Raw genomic sequence first — 25696 nt, 5'->3', positions numbered from 1 at the left:
CCATATTAGAATTTGAGGCTCTGTGTTTCATATCACAAAATTAGACTCAATGTAAATGAAATATAAGCACATACATTATAGCTTGATAAAGCAACATAAAGGAACTATCACTCTCTTTTTAAAACCAATACATTTGGGGAAATTCAATTGGCCGCTTTACTGCCAAAAGTAACGCAGCCTGCACATTATTACTGATAGTACGCTAATATTGTGCATTATTACCGTTAATATGGTAATCTTTAACACTGGATTTTGCTCGCACAGAAATCAGAGTTAACTTACCGTATTATCGGTAATAGATTTAGCGCCGCGTTACTCACTGCAGAATTGAATTAGGATGAAGTTTCCCTATTGTTGATTAAAATTAGTACAGTGAATAGTTTGCATATTACGTCTGCTCTGTATGGAAAGTTTTGCATATCATAAAACATAAATCTATGCATCTTTTTTCCATTTCAATAAATGTTTTAGCTATAAATATCTATAAACACAACATAATGACATGATTTAAATGGCATATCTGGTGTATGCTTGTGACATTATTACAAACATAATTTCAGATACTAAAGTTAATAGAAGGAATTTTATATAGCATTGCAGGAGGCCTGAAGTATCAGTAGTACAGCACATCACTGTTGTGCATTAGGAACATCTATATATACTTACCATCCTTGGCTACATCACCAATAGCCACATTGTGCTTTTGTGACATATATCCAAGAAAGGAGAAGATGACAAAACCGGAGAAAAAGCTGGTCAGAGAATTGACTGAGGTGGTAATAATGGCATCTCTGTGAAAAGAAAACAACAGATTGGATACATTTACTTTCTTAGCCATGAAACGTACAAAAGTATTGGTGTAAGTTCAGAGATGTCCACAGTTAGCATTGCCTGTGAGAAATGATTAAATAGGGTTTCCACACTTATTTCTGTGTTCTGTGGTACTGTATTGATTGGGAGCAAGGGCACAATTATATCTAGATTTATATAATTAAAAACAATAAAAAGAACTATATAATTTTAGAGGAAAGGGTGTGGTGAATGGTGAATTACATATAGGTTGCCCCGCTCCCACAACCAACACAATGGTGTGAAATCATCATTTTGATGTGGGGCATGGACAAAATGTGTTGCTATACACCGCAAAACGCGTCATGGAGGCTCACTAGGAAGTGGGCAGGATGCGGGAAAATGCCCTGCTCTCCCGGGAGTCTGAGAGACCTACCTGGAATTTGGGAGGCTCCCGGAGTGGGTAAGTATGAACTACATACACTGCTACCTTTAACACAAGCTATAGTATTTCAACCTGTAGCAAAGCTCAGAGACTTTAGCTCTAAATGGCTCCTTCACATAAGAACTCTAAGACATCATGTCAGTCCAATCAGTTAAAACAGATAAAATTAAGCAAAATGAATGTCTGAACAAAAAATAAATCAAAATCACCACACCATAATCCTTACTGTACTCTAAATATATAGAAAAAATGAAGCTTGGATTTAAATGACTATTTTATCTATGATATCCCATATACCCCATGACTCTAACATCCAATGTTAGCAATAATACAAGCCTATGTAGACCAAGATTAAGTGTTTACAATATGTGAATAATGAAGTATAAGCATGGCTATAACTACCGAGTTAGCAGCTGCTAAGGGTGTTTTGGAAAGTGTGGAATAGTCCCTTGATCTTGCGTAATCAACAATTCAGGATTATGCTTAAAGTACTGTACATGAGATTTTTTTCCCTATATGTGCACTATTGGTGATTTTTTATACAATATTGTGATGAAGCGAGGTATTATTATCCCCTCAACCTGTCTGCACCTCATTTCTCACAAAGTATGGACTATAAAAAAACATATACTTTTTCTAGCCGTCTGGTTCCCCATATTTGTCAATCGTATTTAAACTTGTATATATTGTATTTGTAAGAAGTTACTATGTCTGGCAGCATGGTTTTCTTATCTTGTGTATACATGCAGACAAGTCCATTGTTTCTGCCTAGGCGAAAGGATTATTGTCCACTAAATTCTTGTATTACTATAAAATCACACCAGGGGGTCTCTTGTCTTTGTTTAGCTGTGTGTTTTAGCATAGAGAAAAGGTCATCAGATAGATGACTATATTATATATTTGAATGTAATATCTCTGAATTGTAACCTTAATTGTTTAAACAACTTCTGCTGTATGGCCACAAAACAATACCTGTCCCTAATTATATGAAGAATGGCTCATCTGCTATCCCTTTGTCTACATGTTTACCTGTGAAAAGGTAAACACAGAAAAGGACCAATCAGGCAGGTCCCGAAAATCCTGAGAAGGTCATTTATGTCTTTAAAAGAGAGCTCCAGAGAAGAGCAAAGGGGCATTCACTACTGAGTGATAGCTGAAGTCGGGCTGGCGTTGAGATCCAGATCTCCGCCTGGACAGGAAAGGGACAATCGCTCCCTGGAGTACTGCCTTTGCCCTGATCTACATCTCCAGGTCTTGGGGAACTGTGTGTCTGCCAAAAGCAGAGTGACAGTGACTCAGGACCACTGACTTGCTGGTAGCCTCAAAGGAGAGAGGGGAAGAAGCTTGGATGGATAGACAGCAGTCCATGAAAGTGACTAGGATACTGGTGAGGTATTTTATACCCTGTATGTTCTCTATCATAGACTGTAGTGTTATTTGTTGCAGGTTATTATTTAAATATTATTATTGCTGTTTGCTGCTACCATTTTGTTAAATAAACCTATTTTTTTTATTTCGGATATTTGCCTGGGTGATTTTGAATAGGTACTGGGTAGGCCAGCTGTGTGGCACAGATGGTTACATTAAACCGGGTATCATCACAAATATATTATTAGAACTGGTCCAAAAAAATAGTTTTATGGAGTATGTTTAATTAGCATTTTTTATTTATTGTATTTATGTTGCATTTATTTATATATTGACTGTTCTTTGAGATTAAAATACATTTTTAATAATTTTTTTCTGTTCGCTATTTTCACAAATTTAAGGTGATATACAAAAGAGCAATTTAGTCCTCTCCTAAGTGTATTAATTGTGTTATAAAAATTTTTTCTTGTTTAATGTTTCTTAACATAAAAGGTATAGTTTATTATTAGTCAGCGCCAGGTTTCTTCCCTTATTTAGGTCTGTGTTGTAATATTCAAAAGGCGAGAAGGAGGATAATATATATTAAATGGGGGATAATAATAAAAAAAAGTCTTGTATGCATTGAAGTAGCCTGCATAGTCCATCAAACAGGTGTCTCATATTAGATTAAAAACTGAAGTGAAAAACAATTGCTATCTGGTCACTAATAAAATATCATCCTTACTAAGCAGCCATTGGCAGAATTACCTGAACTATGAAGTGTTCTTTGGAGAGAAAGGTTTACAATGAAAACAAAATATCATGATGCAAGTATTGTTAATCCTTTTGTATACAATCTAAAGTCATCTACATGAGAATCACCTTTCATACCTTTGAAGAAATATGGTATACACTGTAATAAATAGAAAAAGTTACAATGATTTATTTTAAAATACAGTAATTTTGTAACTTTTTTTTTTTACCATAATATACTTAATTTTCTTTTAAATTCTAAAATGACATCTTGCCTCTTTGAGCAGGAATCAGTAGTACGGAGATAGGAGAAATAGGACCAAGAGCCACGTACCACAGCTGCCTGTCACTAGCTGGGACGCAGCGGCAGTCTGAGGTGTGCCGGTTGCCCTGATGTCAGAGTATGTACACCCCTTCTTGGGGACCACCTCTGCTGAAAGTCTCTGGCAGTCCCCAGGAAAGCCCTGCTCTTGGCTACCAATGAATGCTCTGGTAATATATTGCGTGCCTAATCTTTGCAGTTTTGTAGTGTGGGTGCAGGGCACCTATGACTTTTTACTTTCCAAAATATCTAACTCTATTCATTCATACCACTGTCCAATCAATTACCTCTGCCTGTTCATTTAATTACAGCCATGCACCCCAGCTGCCTGTCATTAGCCGGGGCACAACGGCAATATGAGGCGTCAAAGTTGTCCTGACGTCAGAGTGAGTACACCCCTTCTTGGGGACCTCCTCTGCTGCAAGTCTCGGGCAGTCCCCGTTACCACGGGGTTAGACAAAGCTTACCCTGGGACAATGATTTTTCAACCCTCCCTTCCACATAAATTTTTGCAAGTCCCAGAGCCTGTAAGTAACACAATCCATGCTCTTGGCAACCGATGAATAATCTGGCAATATATTGTGTGCCTAACCTTTGAGCTTTTGTAGTAGTGGTGTAGGCCACATTCATCTTTCAGCATCCTCATTTATTTATATAGCAACAGCAAATTAGTTAGAATTGAAAAGATTGAAAAACAGAAAGGATTACAATATATAGCAGGTTTTTTTGGGGGGGAGGGGGAGATTCAGTTGTGTGCTGACCCTCACAAACAGCCTTCTTTAAATATAGATTGCACTGAATGACCCTTCCAAAATATAAAAGTATTTAAAAGTTTAAAAGATTACAATATATAGCATTTTTGGGCGGGTCCAGCTGTGTACTGATCCTCACAAACAGCCTTCTTTAAATAAAAATTAATATAGATAAATAAAGATTTCACTGAATGACCCTTCCAAAATAAAGCAGTATTGAAAAATAGAAAAGATTAGAAAATATTAATATATAGCCTTTAATGGGGGGGGGGGGGGTCAACTGCTGCTGAGTCTCAAACGCAAACACACAGTTTTTTTTTTTATTATTTCAGTTATCACTGACCCATACAAGATTACTTTCATTAGAAAAACTTTCAACTTTAAAATAAAGGAATCTGTTTGTTTTTTGGATTCTGCTGCCAATAGTCTGATAGCAAAAGCACACTATTTTTATCAAAGAAATAAATATGCTAGTTAGTTAATAATTATATCTATCTAATTCAATCTGTATATATTATATTATATATTACTATTATAAATATAATGCATTAATAGCAACCAGTAGCCACTAGTCTGTGTAAAGTGTCTTTAAGATTGAAATTAAAAGCAATTGATCAGTAAACTATTCTCTACAGACCTGTTTTACAATAATAACAGGATTCTTTTGCTTTCCTATGTCCCTGATTCACCCTGAACACTATTTTATGAGCAAAGCACCGCAGCTAACCTTATCCTTACACACTGTCTGTTCTAAAATGGCACTGAAGAAAGCGAGGGACAACTTGCTCATCTCTACTAAATATACAGGATGATGTTACAGTGTTTTGCCTGGATATTTATACACCTATATAGTTAATGACACCAATGATGACTACAAAAATAAATTGTACTTTTTGTTTGTGCGTTTTAACAAATACACCAATTAAGACCATAATGAACGGCTTGTATATTTATATAAATATGTAGGTAATGGCTCTATTTACAAAAAACAAAAAATATTTTGCACCAGTCAGCACTTTTTACCAAAAACACGGCTTGAGATCACAATCTATATTTGTATTACTACACCAGCATTGCCAATGGTGCTAATGACAAGTACATATAAAAATATTAGTTTGCTCTAGCACGCTTTAAAAAGATCAAAGAATGACAAATTACCTTTGTATTTCTACACCTAGATAGGTAATGGTGCTACTGACAAGTACAGAAAACAATTAAGTTTTGTATCTGTCATTGTGTCATAGTAAGTGTGTAAATGTGTAAACAAAAGGGAAATAATGAATTAGGTAAGCCAGGGTTTCCCAAACCCAGTCCTCAGGGCTCCCTTACAGTGCAGGTTATCTGGAACACATGTGACATAATTAGGACCACCTCTGGATCTGTTACAATATGTCAGTCAGTAATTAATACACCTGTGCTCCAGCAAGGAGATATGGAAAACCTGCACTGTTAGGGAGCCCTGAGGACTGGGTTTGTGAAACCCTGAGGTAAGCAACGTTATAATTCTGTTTACACAGTTCTATAGTAAATGCAGTGCACCCATGAGTGTACAGTATCCTAGGGCTACAAATAGTCACACTCACAGAGAGCATCTACAAATGTTTCCCCATAAAACAATCCAGGAAAAATGAGTGTGTAAGGAACTGTAAACTCCTTACATCAGGCTATAAACGTATGACGTGTTAATGGTTGCTGGTTGGCTTCTTTCTGTTTAATATTCAACTGCGGCCCCCTGGAACGTGGGAAGGCGACTTCTGCGTCATGTGACCTTCTCTGCACAGTAAAAGGAGGTTACTCGCCATAACTGGAGAGGAGAGTGCACTGTATTCTCCATTCTTTCTCTGTGCGACCCCTTTGAAGGCTGGAGGGCCACACATGAAGCTCTTCACTTCTTTCACATTGCCCTTCACTGAGTTATGGGCATAGGAGTTACTCTATTTTTGTAATATCAGAAGCTGAGTATTATTTACATTATAAAATCATTTCTAGTGACACTTTGCTGCTGAGACAGCTTCACTTAAGCTTACCATATATGCCACATTTAGACGCATGTTGTTGCACTTCCCTAATACCCTTCATGGTATATTTACTGAGCACAGTTACAAGAAATTGTTTTGTATTTTAATAACTTCTTTTCAGTAACTATGCTTATACATCCAGATAATAAGACTGCATGGTGAGAATTAAATTCACTATATTATTATTATTATTTTTATTATTATTATTATTATTATTATTATTAGAATTGTCCTGTATAGCAGAAGGAATACATTTACAGGGCCTGATTCATTAAAGAAAGGAAAGCAAAAAAAAGTGTAACTCTGAAACTTGGCAAAACCATGTTGCATTGGAGGGGGAGTTAAATTTAAAATGTGGGGACAGATTTGTAGTTGGGGTAGGGCATGTCCTAGATCAACTTTAAATTTCAGTATAACAATAAAGCAATAATGTATTTGTGTGCTACATAAAAAGACAGTCAGTATTTAACTTAGGTACATTATAAAAAACTGATTTGCATCCCTTGCATTGTCACATGGTTTTGTCCAGGAGAAAATTTACATATTTTTTCCGTTACTTTCCTTATTGAATCAGGCCCATAGTTTGTAACTATGTTATTAGCAAAATCTATTAGAAATTATTGGGGCTGTAAAGAATACATTAGTAAAACCAGCTGCAGCCTAGCATGTGTACAAACATTGGAGTTATGTTAAATCAATGAGAGATGTCATTTATTACATAAAGATAGGGTATATTTGATGTTTAAAACAATGACAACTTATTTGTTGACAAGCCTTGTGAACTACGTTTCGTATATTGAAAAACACAGTAACATGAACTTGTGTTTATTGCTTACCTATAGCAGTTGTTTGTAAACTTATTGTAGCTTGAAAAAGCGATTAGCACACCAAACCCAACACCGAGTGAGAAGCATATTTGAGTGGCAGCATCAATCCAAACCTTAAACAATCCGCAGAACCAACCAGACAAAGAATGGTGGAAGGAGGAGGGTGAGAGAGAGAAGAGCTGTTATTAGAGATAATTGCAGGAAACTCATTCAGCATAAAGATGAAAGATACTGTTGAATGCAAGGTAATTTCACCAATTACTGAGCCCAATTCCAATTTCTCAGATTATTGCTTTGAGTTGTTAAGTTTACAGCTCACGGAGAGGGAAATTATGTCCCTCTGCTGCTCTTTCTTATGGAAAATAAAATGTTGGTTCAAATTGATTGCAAATTAAAGAATGGACTCAGTAACATCATTGTTTTTCTTTCCTATCATATTAATTTTATGTCAGGAATCTTTAAAGGTGCGTTTAACATAATCAAATGATTGTTTTGTTCATTTAAAGTGTGCACTGAATAGAGCTTTATAGCAACAAATCTGCAGTTTAAGTAGACTTGTCATTAAACAATTGTACCAGAAAAGGGTTTAATATATTTCTTATAGCAATCGTTATTAAATAGTATTCAGACGAAACCGGGCAGACCTTACAATTGAAGACAGTAAAGCAACAGGCTTGCTCAATGTGCAGATGTTTGTGTATGAACATATTGCCAGGTACGAAACCATGCGGAAGCTCAAGTTTAAAACATTGCATAGAACACATGGACCACAAAAACCCTTATCACCATAACCACTCATACAATGGACTCCCTCCCAAATTTAATTGACACTGATCGTGCTGGAGCCAACACATGAAGCCCCAAGTAAGAAACGAGCATGATTATGTTGTTGCAAACCTGAAAAAAGAAATTCAGTAAAAGTCACTAAAACATTACACACTCGCTGCCTTTTCCCATCTCGGTGGTGGGAATGGGGGGTGGGCATTTGTGAAATCTTGTGAAAGGTGGTTTTGGCCAATTCTAACAATTTTTTTTACAAGTAGAGTTTAGAAAATAAAAGTAAATATCTAACTGGCTGCTATGGAAAATACAACGATTTGGACAATTGTCTGTAGAACAGTTTTGATAAATGTTTCTCATTATTGGAATCTACCTGTTGTTCATTCCACTTGAATTCAATAGGAGGTAAAATATCACGATGGGATGTATATACATTTGCATTGGTTTAAGAGCAGAAAGCTTATATTCAAACTTACCGAAGCCTCACAGAGTCTGCGAAAATCAACACTTAAATATGCTTTTATTCCATCAATAGCTCCTGGAAGAGTAATACCACGAACTAAAAGTGCTGTCAAGACAACATAAGGCATAGTGGCTGTAATCCAAACCACCTGAAAACAAAGTCAGATATAAAGCCAAAAAAAAATATGGTGTGAGCAAAATAAGGAATGACTGTGTTCAAACTCTAGTGCTTTTACACTTTTTACTGGTTTTCCAATAAGACAATTTAAATCTGTGTTTGATGTAATCCATACACCTATCATTTACACAATGGCTTTATAACAAGTCTGTGGTGAATGTATTATAAAAACTTAGTTTTTAATAAATATAAAACTAACATACATCTATGAAAAGACATTTTAAAGCATTCACAAAATAAAATATAACATTTTCACGAAATATAAGACAAATATTTCACAGAATATATAAGACAAATTAAATAGTGCTGAAAGCAAGCCTTAGTATTAGCTGGTCATAGTTTTGGGCTTACAATGGGATGCAATATATGTTTTATATATATATATATATATATATATATACACACATGTAGACACACACTGAGCAGCCACAACATTAAGACCACCACTGACAAGTGAAGCGAATAACATTGATTATCTTGTTACAATGGCACCTGTCAAGGGGTGGGATATTTTAGGCAAGAAGTGAACAGTCAGTTCTTGAAGTTGACGTGTTGGAGGCAGGAAAAATGTGCAAACGTAAGGATCTGAGCAACTTCGACAAAGGCTAAATTGTGATGGCTAGATGACTGTGTTAGAGCATTTCCAAAACAGCAGGTCTTGTGGGGTATTCCCGGTATGCAGTGATTAGTACCTATCAAAAGTGATCCAAGGAAGGACAACCAGTCAGGGTCACAGGTGCCCAAGGCTCATTGATGCACAAGGGGAGCGAAGGCTAGCCCATCTGGTCCATTCCCACAGAAGAGCTACTGTAGCACAAATTGCTGAAATCGTAATGCTGGGTAAGATAGAAAGGTGTCAGAACACACAGTGCATCGCAGCTTGCTTTGTATGGGACTGCGTAGTGGCAGACCGGTCAGAGTATCTATGCTTACCCCTGTCCACTACCGAAAGCGCCTACAATGGGCACGTAAGCGCTAGAACTAGACCATGGAGCAATTGAAGTGCTCCATGGTCCAGTGTCCTGGTTTGGTCTGATGAATCACATTTTCTTTTTCATCATGTAGATGAGTGGCTGTGTGTGCTTAGTTATCCTGTGGAAGAGATGTCACCAGGATGCACTATGGGTAGAAGGGAAGGCAATATAATGATCTGGGTAATGTTCTGCTGGGAAGCCTTGCGTCTTTACATTCATGTGCATGTTACTTTGACATGTACCACCTACCAAAACATTGTTACAGACCAACATGGCAACGGTATTCCCTAACGGAAGTGGCCTCTTTCAGCAGGATAGTGCGCCCGGCCACACTGCAAAAATTGTTCAGGAATGGTTTGAGGAACATGACAAAAAGATCAAGGTGTTGACTTGGCCTTCAAATTTCCCAGATCTCAACCGAATTGAGCATTTGTGTGATGTGCTGGAAAAACACGTCAGAGCCATGGAGGCCCCACCATCCAACTTACAGGATTTAAAGGATCTGCTGCTAATGTCTTGGTGCCAGATACCACAGGACACCTTCAGAGGTCTGAAGTTAATGTCTCGACAAGTCAGAGCTGTTTTGGCAGCATAAGGGGGGGCCTACACAATATTTGGCAGGTGGTTTTAATGTTGTGGCTGATCAGTATATCAATTTCTATATGTAACCCGATTTGTAACTCTTTTTGACCTTCTTATTCACCTTCATAATGAATGATTTATAAAGATGAATACTGGCTACTGTTATATGTGCACTTGTGATGAACTTTACTTTACTGTTGTTTCATATTTTTAAATATAAATCAAAAGTACAATTTGACATTTTATTTTACCTTGTACACCATATGAAAGCACATGCTATAAACAATGAAATGTAAATATAAAACAAATTAACTTGTGTGTATATTGATTGCAAGCATTTGTTTTCTATATTCATCCCTGGGCTGTAGATGTAGGAAATATTTGTAAATTTAAATCTGTTAGGCATAGAACATCTTTAGTCCACATTCTAAAACATTATTATTATTATTTTACAACAGTTGCAGATTGGAGTAAGAAGGTGGCAAGACATTGTGCAGGTTCCGCATTTCCCCCAGCTCCCTATGGTGCTCTTATGTGAGTGTGCCAATCAGCTTGCTTTTTACAGATCCTCAGAGGTGGTGGGAATAGGGCATCATCCTTAACTTTTGCACCATCCGAGTACCGGTGGTATTACTCCTATGATATTTACTGCGACAACTAATATACCGACCTAATAATTCCGAAATGTATAAGTCCTATATGAATGAAATGTAGACTTACTATAAAACAGACACATAAGATCTGCGACCCGCCTGCTATCAATTCCAAATACAGTAGATGCTGTTACTTCACATTTATGTCACATAATATAGCGACATTGGGGTTTCCTTATTTAAAGCGACAATGACAGGTCACGGCCCCTAACCCTTAGATTAGATTGTACAGTTGCCAGGACCTGGCATTATGAAATGCCGGCATTTATTCTATTTGACAGGCAGGTCGCAGATCTTGTGTGTCTGTTTTATAGTAAGTGTACCTTTCATTCATATCACACTCATACATTTTGGAATTATTTTGTCGGTATATTAGTTGTCACAATGACTATCATAGGAATAAGTTACCCCACCCCCTGGTACACTTCCTATAGATATGTGCATTTATAGGTGCCATTCTACCACTGTAATTAAAACATTAAAAAATACAAATTAGACATACGACATAAATATGTACTCTTAATTTAATGACTTATTATACATGTAAATTTCGCCAATAATCAGAAATTCAGAATATCAATAAGTTAAAGTTAAAGGGGGTACTATTATAGTGATGATAGGCATGAATTTTAAGTGACAATTTTACTTTTGTGGCCATGCACGTGTCGTGCAAATCTTTTTACATGACTAAATTACCTTTTATTGTACGTTTAATGGCTTAAAACAGCAAAGGTAGGATCTACAGAGAATAATGACTTTGTTATATATTTGTTTGCTAGATGAAGGATTTCATTACGTCAGCAAAGTAATCAATAGATTAATAATAAAAATTAGCTTGGAACAGAAAAATTGTTACCTTGCCAGAAGTCTTTACCCCTTTCCATAAGCTGAAGTAAAGGAATACAATTACAACAATAAGACAGGATGTAAGTTCCCAGCGTGGTAGGCCTAAATCTTGGATTCCTTTACTTTCATGAAGATGCAGAACACCCCGTCTAAAAAGAAAAAAAGTATAATTCCTAAGTGATAATAACCTTTATTAAAAATATAAACTTAAAAAATATCTGCCACTCGGATGAAAAAAAAAAATATTTCTACGGTTTAATTTCAATTCAAACATTCACTTGGTTGCTGTTTTCTAATAATGTATTAATTTACAGTTTCCAATGGCAGAAATGTTCTAATTCTCCTTACTTCTTACGAAGATCTCCGTTTTACATTTGGCATGACTGAGGTAACCATACATCCATATAGAAGTATGGTCATTAGTAAACAAAGATTACTGTATTCGTTAGCAGCAATGTAACCCTCTTCACGCAATGTAGTTGCCATCATTCCAAGGCAACCTGCTTACTCAACATAATCCATCTCATTTAAAGTTAGGAGCAAAATAAAAAGAAGCAAATGTGCACCTTGCCAAAACTATTCTGCACTGCAGGAGAGCAAATTTATGCAGACAGATTTAGAGTTGCCAGGATGTCCTAGCTGGACTCTAAATTGTACAGCAAAAATAAAGTTGTGCAGTATTTATGTGCTACATGCAAAGCAGCCACTATTTCCCTGCATACATGCAATAAATAAATACATTTGCACCACTCGCTTTGCAACATGGTTTGTCCAGCAGCAAATGTGCTTCTTTTTTATTTTGCTTTGTTCCTAACTATAAATAAGACACAATTTTGACATGTGGATGAATGAGAAACAAATCTTTTATTATTGCTACTTGGATGTCTCACAAGTATTTTAATGGAGTCTAGCTAAACCAGAGATCATGTTCACATTTATCCACTGGCATCATTGACACGTTGACATTTTCAGAAAAGAACAATTGCTGCAAGAGTAATATCCCACATTTCCCAATCTGCACAATATTTATGGCATTTTACAGCCTTCCAGTGAGCTCTTAAGACCAACCATGTTAGTTAGGTTTATTATTTTATGTAATTTTCTGCAATGTTACAGCACTGTGGAGTAGGATTGCATTTAGCAAATAATAATAAATGTATTTGAAATTTGGGTGGAAACAAATGAGGGGATGAAAATAGACCCATACGGCCACCTTCAGCATTAGGGCTTACTATAGATGAAATATTTTCTAGTGCCAACTAATGTTAGTGATCCACTCTTATTTTTTGCATCCATGTATTTTCGCCACAAGAACTCTACATTTATCTTCTGTTTGATTGCACATAGCGGATAATGTAAATGGTGAGTTCCTGTCACATAAACACAGATATATTCTATGAATGAGAGATAAATACCAGTTTCCTGTGGCTAATATATATGGATGCACAAAGCGCTAGAGTGCCGCTGCTCACACTAGGAATCTGTCCATCACCGCAAAAAACACTATGATTCTTTGACTCTTGTGGTTTTATAACATAAAATCTCAGTGATTCAAGGGTTGAAATCATGGTGTTTGCAGATGAAGTTTTATATTGATGGCAGAAAAAGGAAAATTTTGTGCTTATGCTTTTAGCAGTAAGAGTATCTGTTTAATTCTGGCATTTGATGGCTCTAGGCAAGTTTTTCATTGCTACAGATACAACCACTGTAGCACAAATAAAAGTTATAATCCGTAAGTGAAGCTATTATATGTATAAACTCTAGAGATGCTCAAGCTCGGTTCTTGGGGAACCAAGCACACCCGGACTTCGCTGAGTACTGAACTGAGCTGGCTCGGTACTTTTGCACGCCCTCGGAATTGAAAACGAGTCAAAATGTCATTGTTATTTCATCGGATCTCGCGAGTTTGGATTCTATAAGTACCGCCCTTCACGGCGATCTAGCGCCATTTCACAGAGGGACACAGAAGGGGTAGCACAGTTCTTGGCAGTCTTTAGTGCAGTGAGGCAGCATCATAGCTACAAAAGAAAGAGGGGTAGCAGTGTTCTTCAAAGTCTCCAGTGACATTCAGGAGAGCTCCATTGCTAATTGGGAGGGCCCAAGGACAATTCCATCTTGCACAACTTTTGTTTTTCTGCCACTGCTGTGTGACAATGTTTCCTAGATGTGCTATTAACTGCCGTGTGTTTGTGTCATTGCTCTGTCGCTTAGCATACAGCCAGGTCGCTGCAGTCTTTGTTTGAAAGTGTATGAAAATAATATTGTGACCTGTGATGTGGTCAAAATTGACTGCAATTCACTTGAAATTAGTGTTATTGAGGTCAATAATAATGTATGGAAATAAAAGAGCACAATAATGTGATTTTAAAAGAAAAAAAAAAGGGATTTTAGAAAAAAAATAGGGATCCAAAACCAAAACCAAAACACGCAAGGGCGGTTTTGCCAAAACCAAAACACAAAATGAATCCAGATCCAAAACCAAAACCAGAACACAGTGAAATTTTGCCTAGGGCGCCGTGAACCCTAGCACCGGCGCTGCATATAACTTGGCCCTCCTCTTGTTCTGTTTTACATTATCTCACATATATTACCTTTCATAATATTTCCACAGTAGGGTCGGTGGTAGTCATTATTTCGAATGACTACCTTCCAACAAGACTAGGAGCGATATAAACATCGCACCCCATAGGGTTATGAAGGAAAATCAGCGTTTTTGTGGTGCCGCGTATTACCCTTCGCACCCCATTCTGGTGCGTTACAGCGATCCCGGGACTAATTGAATATGCCCCATTGTATTTGTCTGTGTGAGTGCTGCATTGTTGTGTGGTTCTGTAGCATGTGCATGTTTAACACAATATTGGTGGATCATTTTTTCAGGAAGGGTTAAGCATTTGTGCAGCCCAAAGTCTCTCTCTTCATTATGGGAGTCAACTATCTACGTACTACAAGTGGTTGAAGTGGACTGATATGCAGTGGTATGTTATACTGCCACTTCTTCAACTGCATTCATTTAAAACTATCAAATTCCATTCACTTACATTTTCCATACCGCTACTTCTAAATTTCTACTTCGACCACTGTGTACTATTATTTGCAAGTACTGCAGTTCACCTGTAACAAAGCTTTCCCTCATTTACGTGCCCCAACGGTACCCAGTTATTATAGAACTGTGATAATACTGTTTAGCATTTATCTAGCTTGTTAGGGGAGTGTGGCATGAGTCTGGCCACTTGTGTCAGGGTAATCCACACTGACAGAGACACTTGTAGTTACAATATGTGCAGTTTTCCTCGTGAATTTGTTATACCTTGTTTGTTCTGTTAATGTTGGCAACCTGTACTTGATTTATCTCCCGTCATTACCCAAATTGTCCCCTCTAAGAAATTAAAAAATATACAGTAGTGTTTTTATAGGAAACTGTATGTGTGTTGTGCTGTCCATGGAGTGCCAAGATAAGGGGTGTGTGTGGATATATATATATACATATATATATATATATATATATAATGTGTGGCGGCCAACAATGAATCTATTCATGACACAAATCACTTGCAAAAGTTATTCCCCTTTACAAGGCATGGGTGAAAAACCTTCTGAACCCCGTGCTGTATGTTATTTGTGTATTTATTATGACCCTAAGATGTAACTACTTTACAATTAAAGTACATGGCGATACCCTAGAAAGAGTAACTCACTACAGAACTGAGTAATCTGAAAGATTCTGAAAGCTGAGTAATAAGTTCAGTTGATGCCTCTTCTAGAAAAAGCCGCCCAGGGCCGGGCTTAGAAATGTAGCATCTTTTGACAGATAATAAACTAAAGCAATAATTTAGCCAGCATGGTGAAACATTAGTTAGAACTTCTACATCACAGAACTGGGGTCATGAGTTCAATTCCCAGCCATGACTTTATCTATGTGGAGTGTGTATGTTCTCCCCGTGTTTGCATGGGTTTCCTCCCACACTCCAAAAATATACTAATAGGTTAATTGGCTGCTATTAAATTGCCCTTAGTCTCTCTCGCTCAGTGTGTGTATATATTAGAGAATTTAGACTATAAGCTCCAATGGGGCAGGGACTGATGTGAGTTCTCTGTACAGTGCTGTGGAATTAATGGTGCTATATAAATAGCTGATGATGACGATGAATAATCTAAGACAATTAGAACTTTCATTACTAGAAATAATCTGAAATTCTCACATGATCAAATAAATTAAAACTACTCTGCACAAAATGTAATTTAGACTAAAGTTTACATTTTAATGACCCTACAACTGCACCCCTAACATATAATTACACTCCTGCTATACATTTTAAAGTGCCCTTTTTCCAGCCAACAAAAAATATTTCTCTACAAATGTCAAATGCAATATATCAGTACCAACTTGAGTGTTTCTAAAAGATTTTTACCACACTTGTTTGTCCCCCATATATATCAATCTTAAAGAAATAAAGATATCATATGCAGGCTCTTGGTAGCTGATAAGGAGATATTTTTCCATCTGTTCTATCTTCCTTCAAATGTGTTTTTATGCACTTAACATTGTTTTCCGCACATTTGTTTGCTCACTTTTAGTTGTGCACCTTTTTGTAGATATGGTCACAAAGCTAACATATTTAGCGGCTATCAAAGCCAAACAGCTTCCAGCAAAAAGAAGGAAAAAAACATTAATACCTCAAAAGAACTTCTCCACCTCTCTAAATCAGACATGATGGTAAACAAGTAGCAGCCACACATCAAAACCTCATGACAGCTGCAACATCTGCTGCGGGAGAGGATTAGCACAACAAAAGCACATCTTTCTGGGCATAAAAGACCAGATGTCAAAAGTAACCATCATAGTTTAGATATAAGACTAATGTTTTCCATTCATACCAAAGTTTTACAAATAATTTAACTAATAAAATATAGTAATATAAGTCATACCATGCATGTGTGTATACATATGGAAAGGCTTGTCCATCATATTTACCACCGTAACAGTAGACGAGATTTGCTCATTTCAATAGTTTGGTAGTGATCCAAAATAGCATAACTAAACACATGATAAAGAGACTCTTCAGCTCTATAGAGCAAAGTAAAGAATACGAGTGTGGGACATGCCAAGTTTACTATGGCCATCTCATCATTTGGAGATAACAATCCAACTTTAGGGAAAAGGACAGCAGCTCGGGTGTAGTGACATATTAGATCAGTAGAGTACTGTGCTAAACAGGGATGCCATAGTGCCACTGTGTTCCCACGAAGACAGACAGGAGCACCGAGAGTGGGAGAGCAGGCACAAAGTATCGGGCCTGGACCTTCCTGGGGGCCCTGACCTGCCTGTGTAGTGAGAGTGAGTCACAATCATGGTTTGGTCCCACCCCCTTCAATGGCTATTTTAGGGACCCCAAAAAAAGGGGTCAAGAAATTGCTGTCCCAGGGCCCTAAATTTCTCTTGTCGGATCTGGAGACAGGTAGCCATCTTGTCTCTGAATGTCTGTTACTAAGAGAGTCAAATATCTTCAAAATTATTTTTGGATATTGGAGGATTTTCCTATAGTTTTCATGTCATTAATGCCCATGTTTTCCCACTTTTCAATGTGCATGCACAGGAATGTAAGTTCTCATTTATTGCGCAAGTCTGAAATCAATGTAATCAATAAAGTTCTGTTCAGTGAATTGCAAATGCTTCAAAATGCTATAATATAGAATGTCACATCAAACCCGAAAGTGTGTGTGTATGGGGGTGGGGGGGATCGCAATGTATTGCCGCTACAGCAGGATGAAATTGCAGTAGGTTAAGCCGTTATATAATGCTTAGCAATAATATATATGAGTGTCAGAATGTATGTAGTCTGTCTGACTGCTACTTTTTGGGACACAGTGGAGAAATAACATATACGAGTGAAAGCATGTATGTGCACTCCAACCTCTACGATGATTATCTGCATTATCAAGGAACATTAACTATAATTACGAAAGTGGCAGTTTTATAATCTAGTCTGCTCATGGCGTACAGCTGTAAGAACAAATATCTCCATGTTATTAACACAGTACTTAGACAGTAATATCTATCAGTTCCACTATAGAAACACAGGCACCCTATTTAGTCTGATATAGAGGTACAAATATAAACGGAAAAGCATTATTCTACTCCCTAGCTTTTAGGATACTGGTCATTTCTAAGAGTTTAGGGACATATCAAAAACATATCAAAACCTACTTTATTACAGGATTTATATACCATATATGCTTCAAAGTATGGTACTAATAACAAGTTATTAATAATGAGAGATGGTCACTGACCCCCGAGTTTTGGTTTTGTATTCGGCTTTGGATCTGGATTACCGTCGTGTTTTGGTTTTGGTTTTGCAAAACCGCCATTGCGTGTTTTGGTTTTGGTTTTGTTTGGTTTTGTTTTGCTATTTAGTTGGATCAAATCAATGTTTTTGGGCCTAAAATAACCCAATTTAGTGCTCCACCTGTTTCATAGATTAGTAATCTAATTGTAAAGGTAATAAATTATCAAAAAACAGTTTAATTCCTATAAGGTAGGCATTCATTTATTCTACACACAAAACAGATTGTCTTCTTCTCCATCTATGCATATTGGCAATGCAGCCATCATCTTTGGATGTATATTACACCCTACACTTATAGTTAAATATGTAAATAAATGGAAAAAGGTAGTTTGCTTTCTGTCTCTATACGCCCCCCTCCATTTGTTGAAAAAAACAAAAAATTCAGCCGTCATAGACTGTACAATATTAATTGAAATGGACAAAGCCAGTTTGGCTTCTGGCTCTCTAGGCCCCCCTGTCGAAAATACAAAAAAATTCAGCCGTTATAGACTGTACAAAATTAAGAGAAATGGACAAAGCCAGTTTGGGGTCACTGTGTGTATGACACCCTACCCTTAAGGAGAAATTGCCCAAACAGCAGCCTTTCAAGACGGTACGTGATATGGAAATGCCACAAGTCCCTTTCCTCTTTTGGGTTAGATTGCACCCTACACTTACATAGAAAGTTTTAAAAAGATGTTATCGTTATCATCTTCAGCTTCATCCTCACCCTCATCAGTGTGTACATCATCAATGTACTATCAATTCATCGCCGCTTGAATCCGCCATTAGAGAACAGTCAGTGCTTGGATGTCTTGGATGGTGAAGGCCTTCCTCGTGGAAGATGTAGTTCATTTTTATAAACATCATTTTCTCCACATTTTTGGGAAATAACCTTCTACGGCGATCACTGACTAAGTTCCCTGCTGTACTGAATACTCGTTCAGAGTACACACTGGAGGGTGGGCAGCTTAAGTATTGCAAAGCAAGTTTGTACATGGGTTTCCAAATGGCCTGCTTTTCTTCCCAGTAAGGAAAGGGACTGTCTGACATTTCCATATCAACTACCTCTTGAAAGTAATCCTCCACCATCCTTTGCATGTTTATACTCGTATTGGATGGAGTTATGGGCAAAGTGACACATTTTTTTGAAAAATCCTTCAAACCAGCCCAGATGTTAAATTTTTCTGGTCTGCCCCCTGCGTCTTTCCTGCATCTTTTTTGGAAATTTAATTTTTTACGAGCAGCAGTAGCTTGAGAAAGTGAAGGAAGACACGTCGTCAAGCCGAGGCCCAGTTCAGCGGCCAACTCGCTGAGCAATAGCTCCTTGCAAAAGTTCACATCTTGCTCATTTACAAGTAAAGACTCAATGTAGGTCTTAAACCTTGGATCAAGCACAGTGGCCAAAACCTACTGATCTGAGTTCAAGACCTTAATAACTCGAGGATCATTGTGAAGTGAATGAAGTACTTGATCGACAAGGCCAACATACTTTGCTGAATTGCTTGCTTTCAGCTCCTCCTTCATTTTCTCAAGCTGCTTTTTCAATAGTCTAATTAAAAGAACTTGGCTCAAACTAGCAGAGTCTGCACTGACCTCACACGTCACAACTTCAAATGGTTTCAGCACCTTGAACAGCACTGAAAGGATTCCCCACTGTGCAAGAGTGAAATACATCCCCCCTACTTTCCCAATGTCATGGCTTGTGCAATATGCTTGGATGGCTTTGCGCTGTTCCTCAATCCTCTGAAGCATGTACAGGGTGGAATTCCACCTAGTTACCACCTCTTGCTTAAGTTGGGGCAGGGCAAGTTAAACTGCTCTTGGAGCTGCTGTAATCTCCTACATGCTGTGGCTGAATGCCTGAAATGGCCTGAAATTTTACGGGCCACCGAAAGCATCTCCTGCACCTCATGGTTATTTTGTAGGAAGCTCTGCACCACCAAGTTGATGGTGTGCGCAAAACAGGGAATGTGTTGGAAATCACCCAGCTGTAATGCTCGCACTATTTTGTTGGCGTTATCAGAAATGACATACCCTGGGGAGAGTCCAAGTGGTATAAGCCATGTATCAATCACATCTCTGAGTTTGCGTAACAAAATGTCAGCTGTATGCCTGTTAGTGAAGCCGGTGATACAAAGAGTGGCCTGCCTGTGACAAATGTTACGTAGTGGTGTACATGCTGCTGCTGTTCCTGCTGGTGAAGGTGAATGACCAACCCAGTGGGCTGTCACAGTCATATAGTCTCTGGTTTGCCCACTTCCACTTGTCCACATATCTGTGGTTAAGTGGACAGTGGGCAGAATGGCATTTTTCAGCGCAATCTCTACATTTTTACACACTTTTTGGTATAGTTGTGGAATTGCTTTACGGGAGAAATGGTGTCGTGATGGAATTCTGTAACGCGGACACAATCCTCAATTAACTGTGAAAAACCAGCTGCATTTATTGTGGAGATTGGACGCAGATCTAACACTAACATTGCAGCCATGGCGTCTATGATTCGCTTGCCGACTGGGTGACTGCTGTCATATTTGCTTCCCCTAGCAAATGATTGTTTCACAGTTAATTGAAATGTAGGACTGCTCATTTTCTTGAGCTGCCTCTGGGCTGACGATTCACCCCCAGCAGCAGCAACAGCAGCAGCAGCAGTGGGACTAACTTTTCAGAGGAATCAATAATAGTGCAGGAGTCATCCAACCTTAATAAGTGGGATGCCGGGCTAACTCCGAGCGCTGCTGAGGATATTGATGAGGATGGTGTGGTGGGTGTATTTTGTAGCCGTCGGGATGTCGGTGAGCGGAGGGTCTTAGCTGATGATGGAGTGCTTGTAATTTTTTGGGAAGAACTTTCAGCTTTTCCCAACACTTTGCCATGAACTCTCGTTAAATGGCGTAACATAGACGAGGTTCCAAGATGGTTAAGGTCCCTCCCTCGACTGACTGTGGCTTGACATACACTACAAATGGCTATACAATTGTTGTCTGGATTTGGGTAGAAAAAATTCCACACATAAGAAGTGGATTTTTTTGTTTTATGCCCAGGCATGGCAATGGCCTTTTTCTTGTCACATGCCAGAACTGATGCCACTGGTGCAGGACTTACACAAACAACCTCATCCTCATCAACATCCACATTAGCGCCCTCATCGCCTACACAAATCTCCCCCTCATTCTCTTCTAATTCCAAAGTGGCATCCTCAATTTGTGTATCACCGGCTACACTCGGGCTATTAAGGTACACATCAGCAGAATGCTCACAATTAGACATCCCACTGTTGGATGGACTCTCCACAGGGATTGGTGTCATTTGTGAATCAGAGCAAACATTATCCTCTAATGCCTTACTGTTATCTTGCAGCTCGGCTTTGACGCGTAACAGTAGTTGTGCACCAATTGTAGGCTCGGTAACTTTTTGGGATCTGCCACTAATAGCCAAAGGTGAAGGCCCTTATTCTCTCTTTGCCACTGCCTGTGTAGAATGGCATGTTGGCAATTTTTTTTTCTATCGGCACTTAACTTTTGCTCAGTAACACTTCTTTTTCGCTTTAACACAGTAAAAAAAAAAATTGTTTTGGTTTTTTGAACTGATTTCGAAACACTGTGTAGTTTGACATCGCCTTGCCCAGATGACGTACTGGGAACACTAACATCAGGACTGGTGACAGAACCTGGTTGCTCATTCTGCTCATATGTGGACTTCTTTGAAACTATTCTGAGCCCAAAGCACTGGGGAGTGCTAAAAATTATTTGGTAGATACTGCTGACAGATAGTAATCTTGTCAGCCAGAAATATTTATGCACAATTTTGGGGGACACCCCAAAAGCACTGTGGAGTGCTAAAAATTATTTGGTAAGATACTGCTGACAGATAGTAATTTTGACAGCCAGAAATATTTATGCACAATTTTGGGGGACACCCCAAAAGCACTGTGGAGTGCTAAAAATTATTTGGTAAGATACTGCTGACAGATAGTAATTTTGACAGCCAGAAATATTTATGCACAATTTTGGGGGACACCCCAAAAGCACTGTGGAGTGCTAAAAATTATTTGGTAAGTTACTGCTGACAGATAGTAATTTTGACAGCCAGAAATATTTTTGCACAATTTTGGTGGATACCCCAAAAGCACCGTGGAGTGCTAAAAATTATTTAGTAAGATACTGCTGACAGATAGTAATTTTGACAGCCAGAAATATTTATGCACAATTTTGGGGGACACCCCAAAAGCACTGTGGAGTGCTAAAAATTATTTGGTAAGATACTGCAGACAGATAGTAATTTTGACAGCCAGAAATATTTATGCACAATTATGGGGGACACCCCAAAAGCACTGTGGAGTGCTAAAAATTATTTGGTAGATACTGCTGACAGATAGTAATTTTGACAGCCAGAAATATTTATGCACAATTATGGGGGACACCCCAAAAGCACTGTGGAGTGCTAAAAATTATTTGGTAGATACTGCTGACAGATAGTAATTTTGACAGCCAGAAATATTTAGGCAAAATAATGGGGGACACCCAGAAAGCACTCTGAGTGCCAAATATTGGAAAAAAAAAAAAAACTCCTCTATCCTCCTCTCTTCTCTGGCGATTTTTGTTAGCACAATTGGAATCAGAATATTGTATTCTCTGTCCCTGCTCTAATCAACCTGTGACTACACCCTGCTCTCTCCCTCTGTCAAATGGCGATGGATTGCTGTGGAGGCGTGTATTTATAATCTTCATGTATCGCGAGAACCGAGCCCCGCGATCCGACGACGTCACGATGACGTTCGGCCTCGATTTGGATTCCGAGCGGGCGGGAGAGTACTCGGCTCGGTGCTCGCATACCCAAAGTTCGGGTGGGTTCGGTTCTCGGGGAACCGAGCCCGCCCATCTCTAGTACTAAGTGACTTTGTGTCAGCAGGTAGTGGTAAACACATTCTTCTTTCTGGGACTGTTACAATTGAAAGTAGGTGAGAACCTTACTTCACTATTCCCAGAAATAGTTTTTTTCTCATGTAAAGGAGTGAAGGAATGCTGTGCTCTAGATTGCACAGCTTCTATCTGTGTCATTCACCTGCTTTATCTGTTCTCATATTATATAAGTGAAATATTTAAAAACACAATACCACACTAATGTTTCCCTTTTACAGGACAAAGCAGCGAAAACCACAACTAAATAAATATATGTTGCAAATTGAAAGGCACAATTTTACAACTGAAGCAACTTCAAACAGTAGAGGCCTTTATAAATTATCAGTACTTACTCAAAGTATTCTGCTGCAGGTGTGACCTTGTAAGAATCATCGATGTCAGAAAATCCAGAGCCATTGAAATTGTTGTATCTTGTCTCAGAACAGTTAAGACTGTTCCATGAATTATTGCAGTGAATCCATGGCAGTTCTGATGTGAATGAGGAGAACAGGTAATGTATGGCCCATGCAATAATAACATTGTAGAAAAATCCCACATATAATGATATGAGAATGACTGTATAGCCAACACCTAGAAAGAAAGACAAACCCTATTTTAATTCAAAATTGAAACATTTGTTGCTTCATCTTTCATTTACCCTGATGAAGACAGCATTACATTCATACAACATGCTTAATTTACAGGGTGGGGTACGGTTTTTCGGTATTGAAAAACCCGACACCCACTTGCCCTTTTATTGTAGGGTAAGAGGGTGTTGGAGCGGTGGTAATCGTTAATACGATTGTTAATACGATTACCACTGAATTCACATGTTAATATGTATTTCACATTATATAGATTATGACTTTTCAATATAACTTATGATTTTACTTGACACTATGCTGCACAGACATTCAGACTCATAAGTCAGATCTCTATGCAGCCCTCCTTACTTATTCCTGCACCCCCCCTTCATATACAGTCATGGCCAAAAGTTTAGAGAATGACACAAGTATTGGTTTTCACAAAGATTCCTGCTTCATTGTTCTTAGACCTTTTTGTCAGATGTTGCTATGGTATACTGGAGTAAAAAATTCAAGTATTTCATAATCGTCAAAGTCTTTTATTGATAATTACATTAAGTTAAGATCCTTCTTTTTGAAGACCTCTGCAATTCACCCTGGCATGCTGTTAATCAACTTCTGGGCCACATACTGACTGATGGCTGCCCATTCTTGCCTAATCAATGCTTGGAGTTTGTCAGCATTTCTGGGTTTTTGTTTGTCCGCCCGTCTCTTGAGGATTGACCACAAGTTCTCAAAGGGATTAAAGTCTGGGGAGTTTCCTGGCCATGGACTCAAAATTGCAATGTTTTGATCCCCGAGCCACTTAGTTATCACTTTTGCTTATGGCAAGGTGCTCCATCATGCTGGAAAAGGCATTGTTCGTTACTAAACTGTTCTTGGATGGTTGTGAGAAGTTGCTCTTGGAGGATATTTTGGTACCATTCTTTATTCATGGCTGAGTTCTTAGGCAAAATTGTGAGTGAACCCACTCCCTTGGCTGAGAAGCAACCCCACACATGAATGGTCTCAGGATGCTTTACTGTTGGCATGACACAGGACTGATGGTAGCGCTCACCTTTCCTTCTCCGGACAAGCTTTTTTCCAGATGCCCCAACCAATCTAAAAGGGGATTCATCAGAAAATGACTTTACCCCAGTCCTCAGCAGACCAATCCCTGTACCTTTTGCAGAATATCAGTCTATCTCTGATGTTTTTACTGGAGAAAAGAGGCTTATTTGCTGGCCATCTTGACACAAGGCCATCCTCCAAAAGTCTTCGCCTCACTGTGCATACAGATGCACTCACACCTGCCTGCTGTCATTCCTGAGCAAGCTCTGCACTGGTGGTGCCCTGATCCCGCAGCTGGATCAATTTTAGGAGATGGTCCTGGCACTTGCTGGACGTTGTTGGGCACCCTGAAGCCTTCTTCACAACTATTGAACATCTTTTCTTGAAGTTCTTGATGATCTGATAAATGGTTAATTTAGGTGCAATCTTACTAGCATCAATATCCTTGCCTGTGAAGCCCTTTTGTGCAAAGCAATGATGGCTGCACGTGTTTCCTTGCAGATAACCATCGTTAACAGATGAAGAACAATGATTTCAAGCCCCACCCTCCTTTAAAGCTTCCAGTCTTTATTCTAACTCGATCAACATTACAGAATGATCTCCAGCCTTGTCCTCGTCAACACTCTCACCTGTGTTAACAAGAGAATCACTGACCTGATGTCAGCTGGTCCTTTTGTGCAATGGCTGAAATGTAGTGTAAATGTTGTTTTTGGGATAAAGTTCATTGTCATGGCAAAGAGGGACCCTGAAATGAATTGCAATTCATCTGATCACTCTTCATGACATTCTGGAGTATATGCAAATTGCCATCATAAAAACTGAGACAGCAGACTTTGTGAAAAATAATATTAGTGTCATTCTCCAAACTTTTGACCATGACTGTATGTCTGATGAACATGAGGTCAGTAGAAGGGAGCATGAATAATGTATATGGTAATGCTAAATTATTCATAAAAAATATATATTATACTAATGACAATGTCCATTGTGTAAATCCGTATTATTCAAAATGGCCAACAATTCAATCATTCATTAGTCGTCCTAAGCCATGACATAGAACAAGGTTTTTTTTCCTCAGCAATGGCCTTATCTGTATAGTGTTTTACATAA

General features: G+C 38.3%; 1 protein-coding gene across 1 annotated transcript in view; it reads right to left on the bottom strand.

The window, feature by feature from the left end:
• The window catches only part of SLC6A3 (solute carrier family 6 member 3), a 108771-nt gene that overhangs the window by 29795 nt on the left and 53280 nt on the right, over nucleotides 1–25696 (bottom strand). Inside the window, exons 4-8 of the mRNA XM_075211306.1 lie at nucleotides 23306–23543; nucleotides 11739–11877; nucleotides 8510–8644; nucleotides 7263–7366; nucleotides 667–791 (exon numbers count right to left, since the gene is read on the bottom strand). Coding sequence (XP_075067407.1) covers nucleotides 667–791; nucleotides 7263–7366; nucleotides 8510–8644; nucleotides 11739–11877; nucleotides 23306–23543 — 741 coding nt within the window. The remainder of the gene's footprint in view (nucleotides 1–666; nucleotides 792–7262; nucleotides 7367–8509; nucleotides 8645–11738; nucleotides 11878–23305; nucleotides 23544–25696) is intronic.

Source organism: Mixophyes fleayi, chromosome 5, assembly GCF_038048845.1.
Source record: "Mixophyes fleayi isolate aMixFle1 chromosome 5, aMixFle1.hap1, whole genome shotgun sequence".
NCBI classification, from domain to species: Eukaryota; Metazoa; Chordata; class Amphibia; order Anura; family Limnodynastidae; genus Mixophyes; species Mixophyes fleayi.
This window is presented reverse-complemented; position numbering and strand designations above follow the sequence as displayed.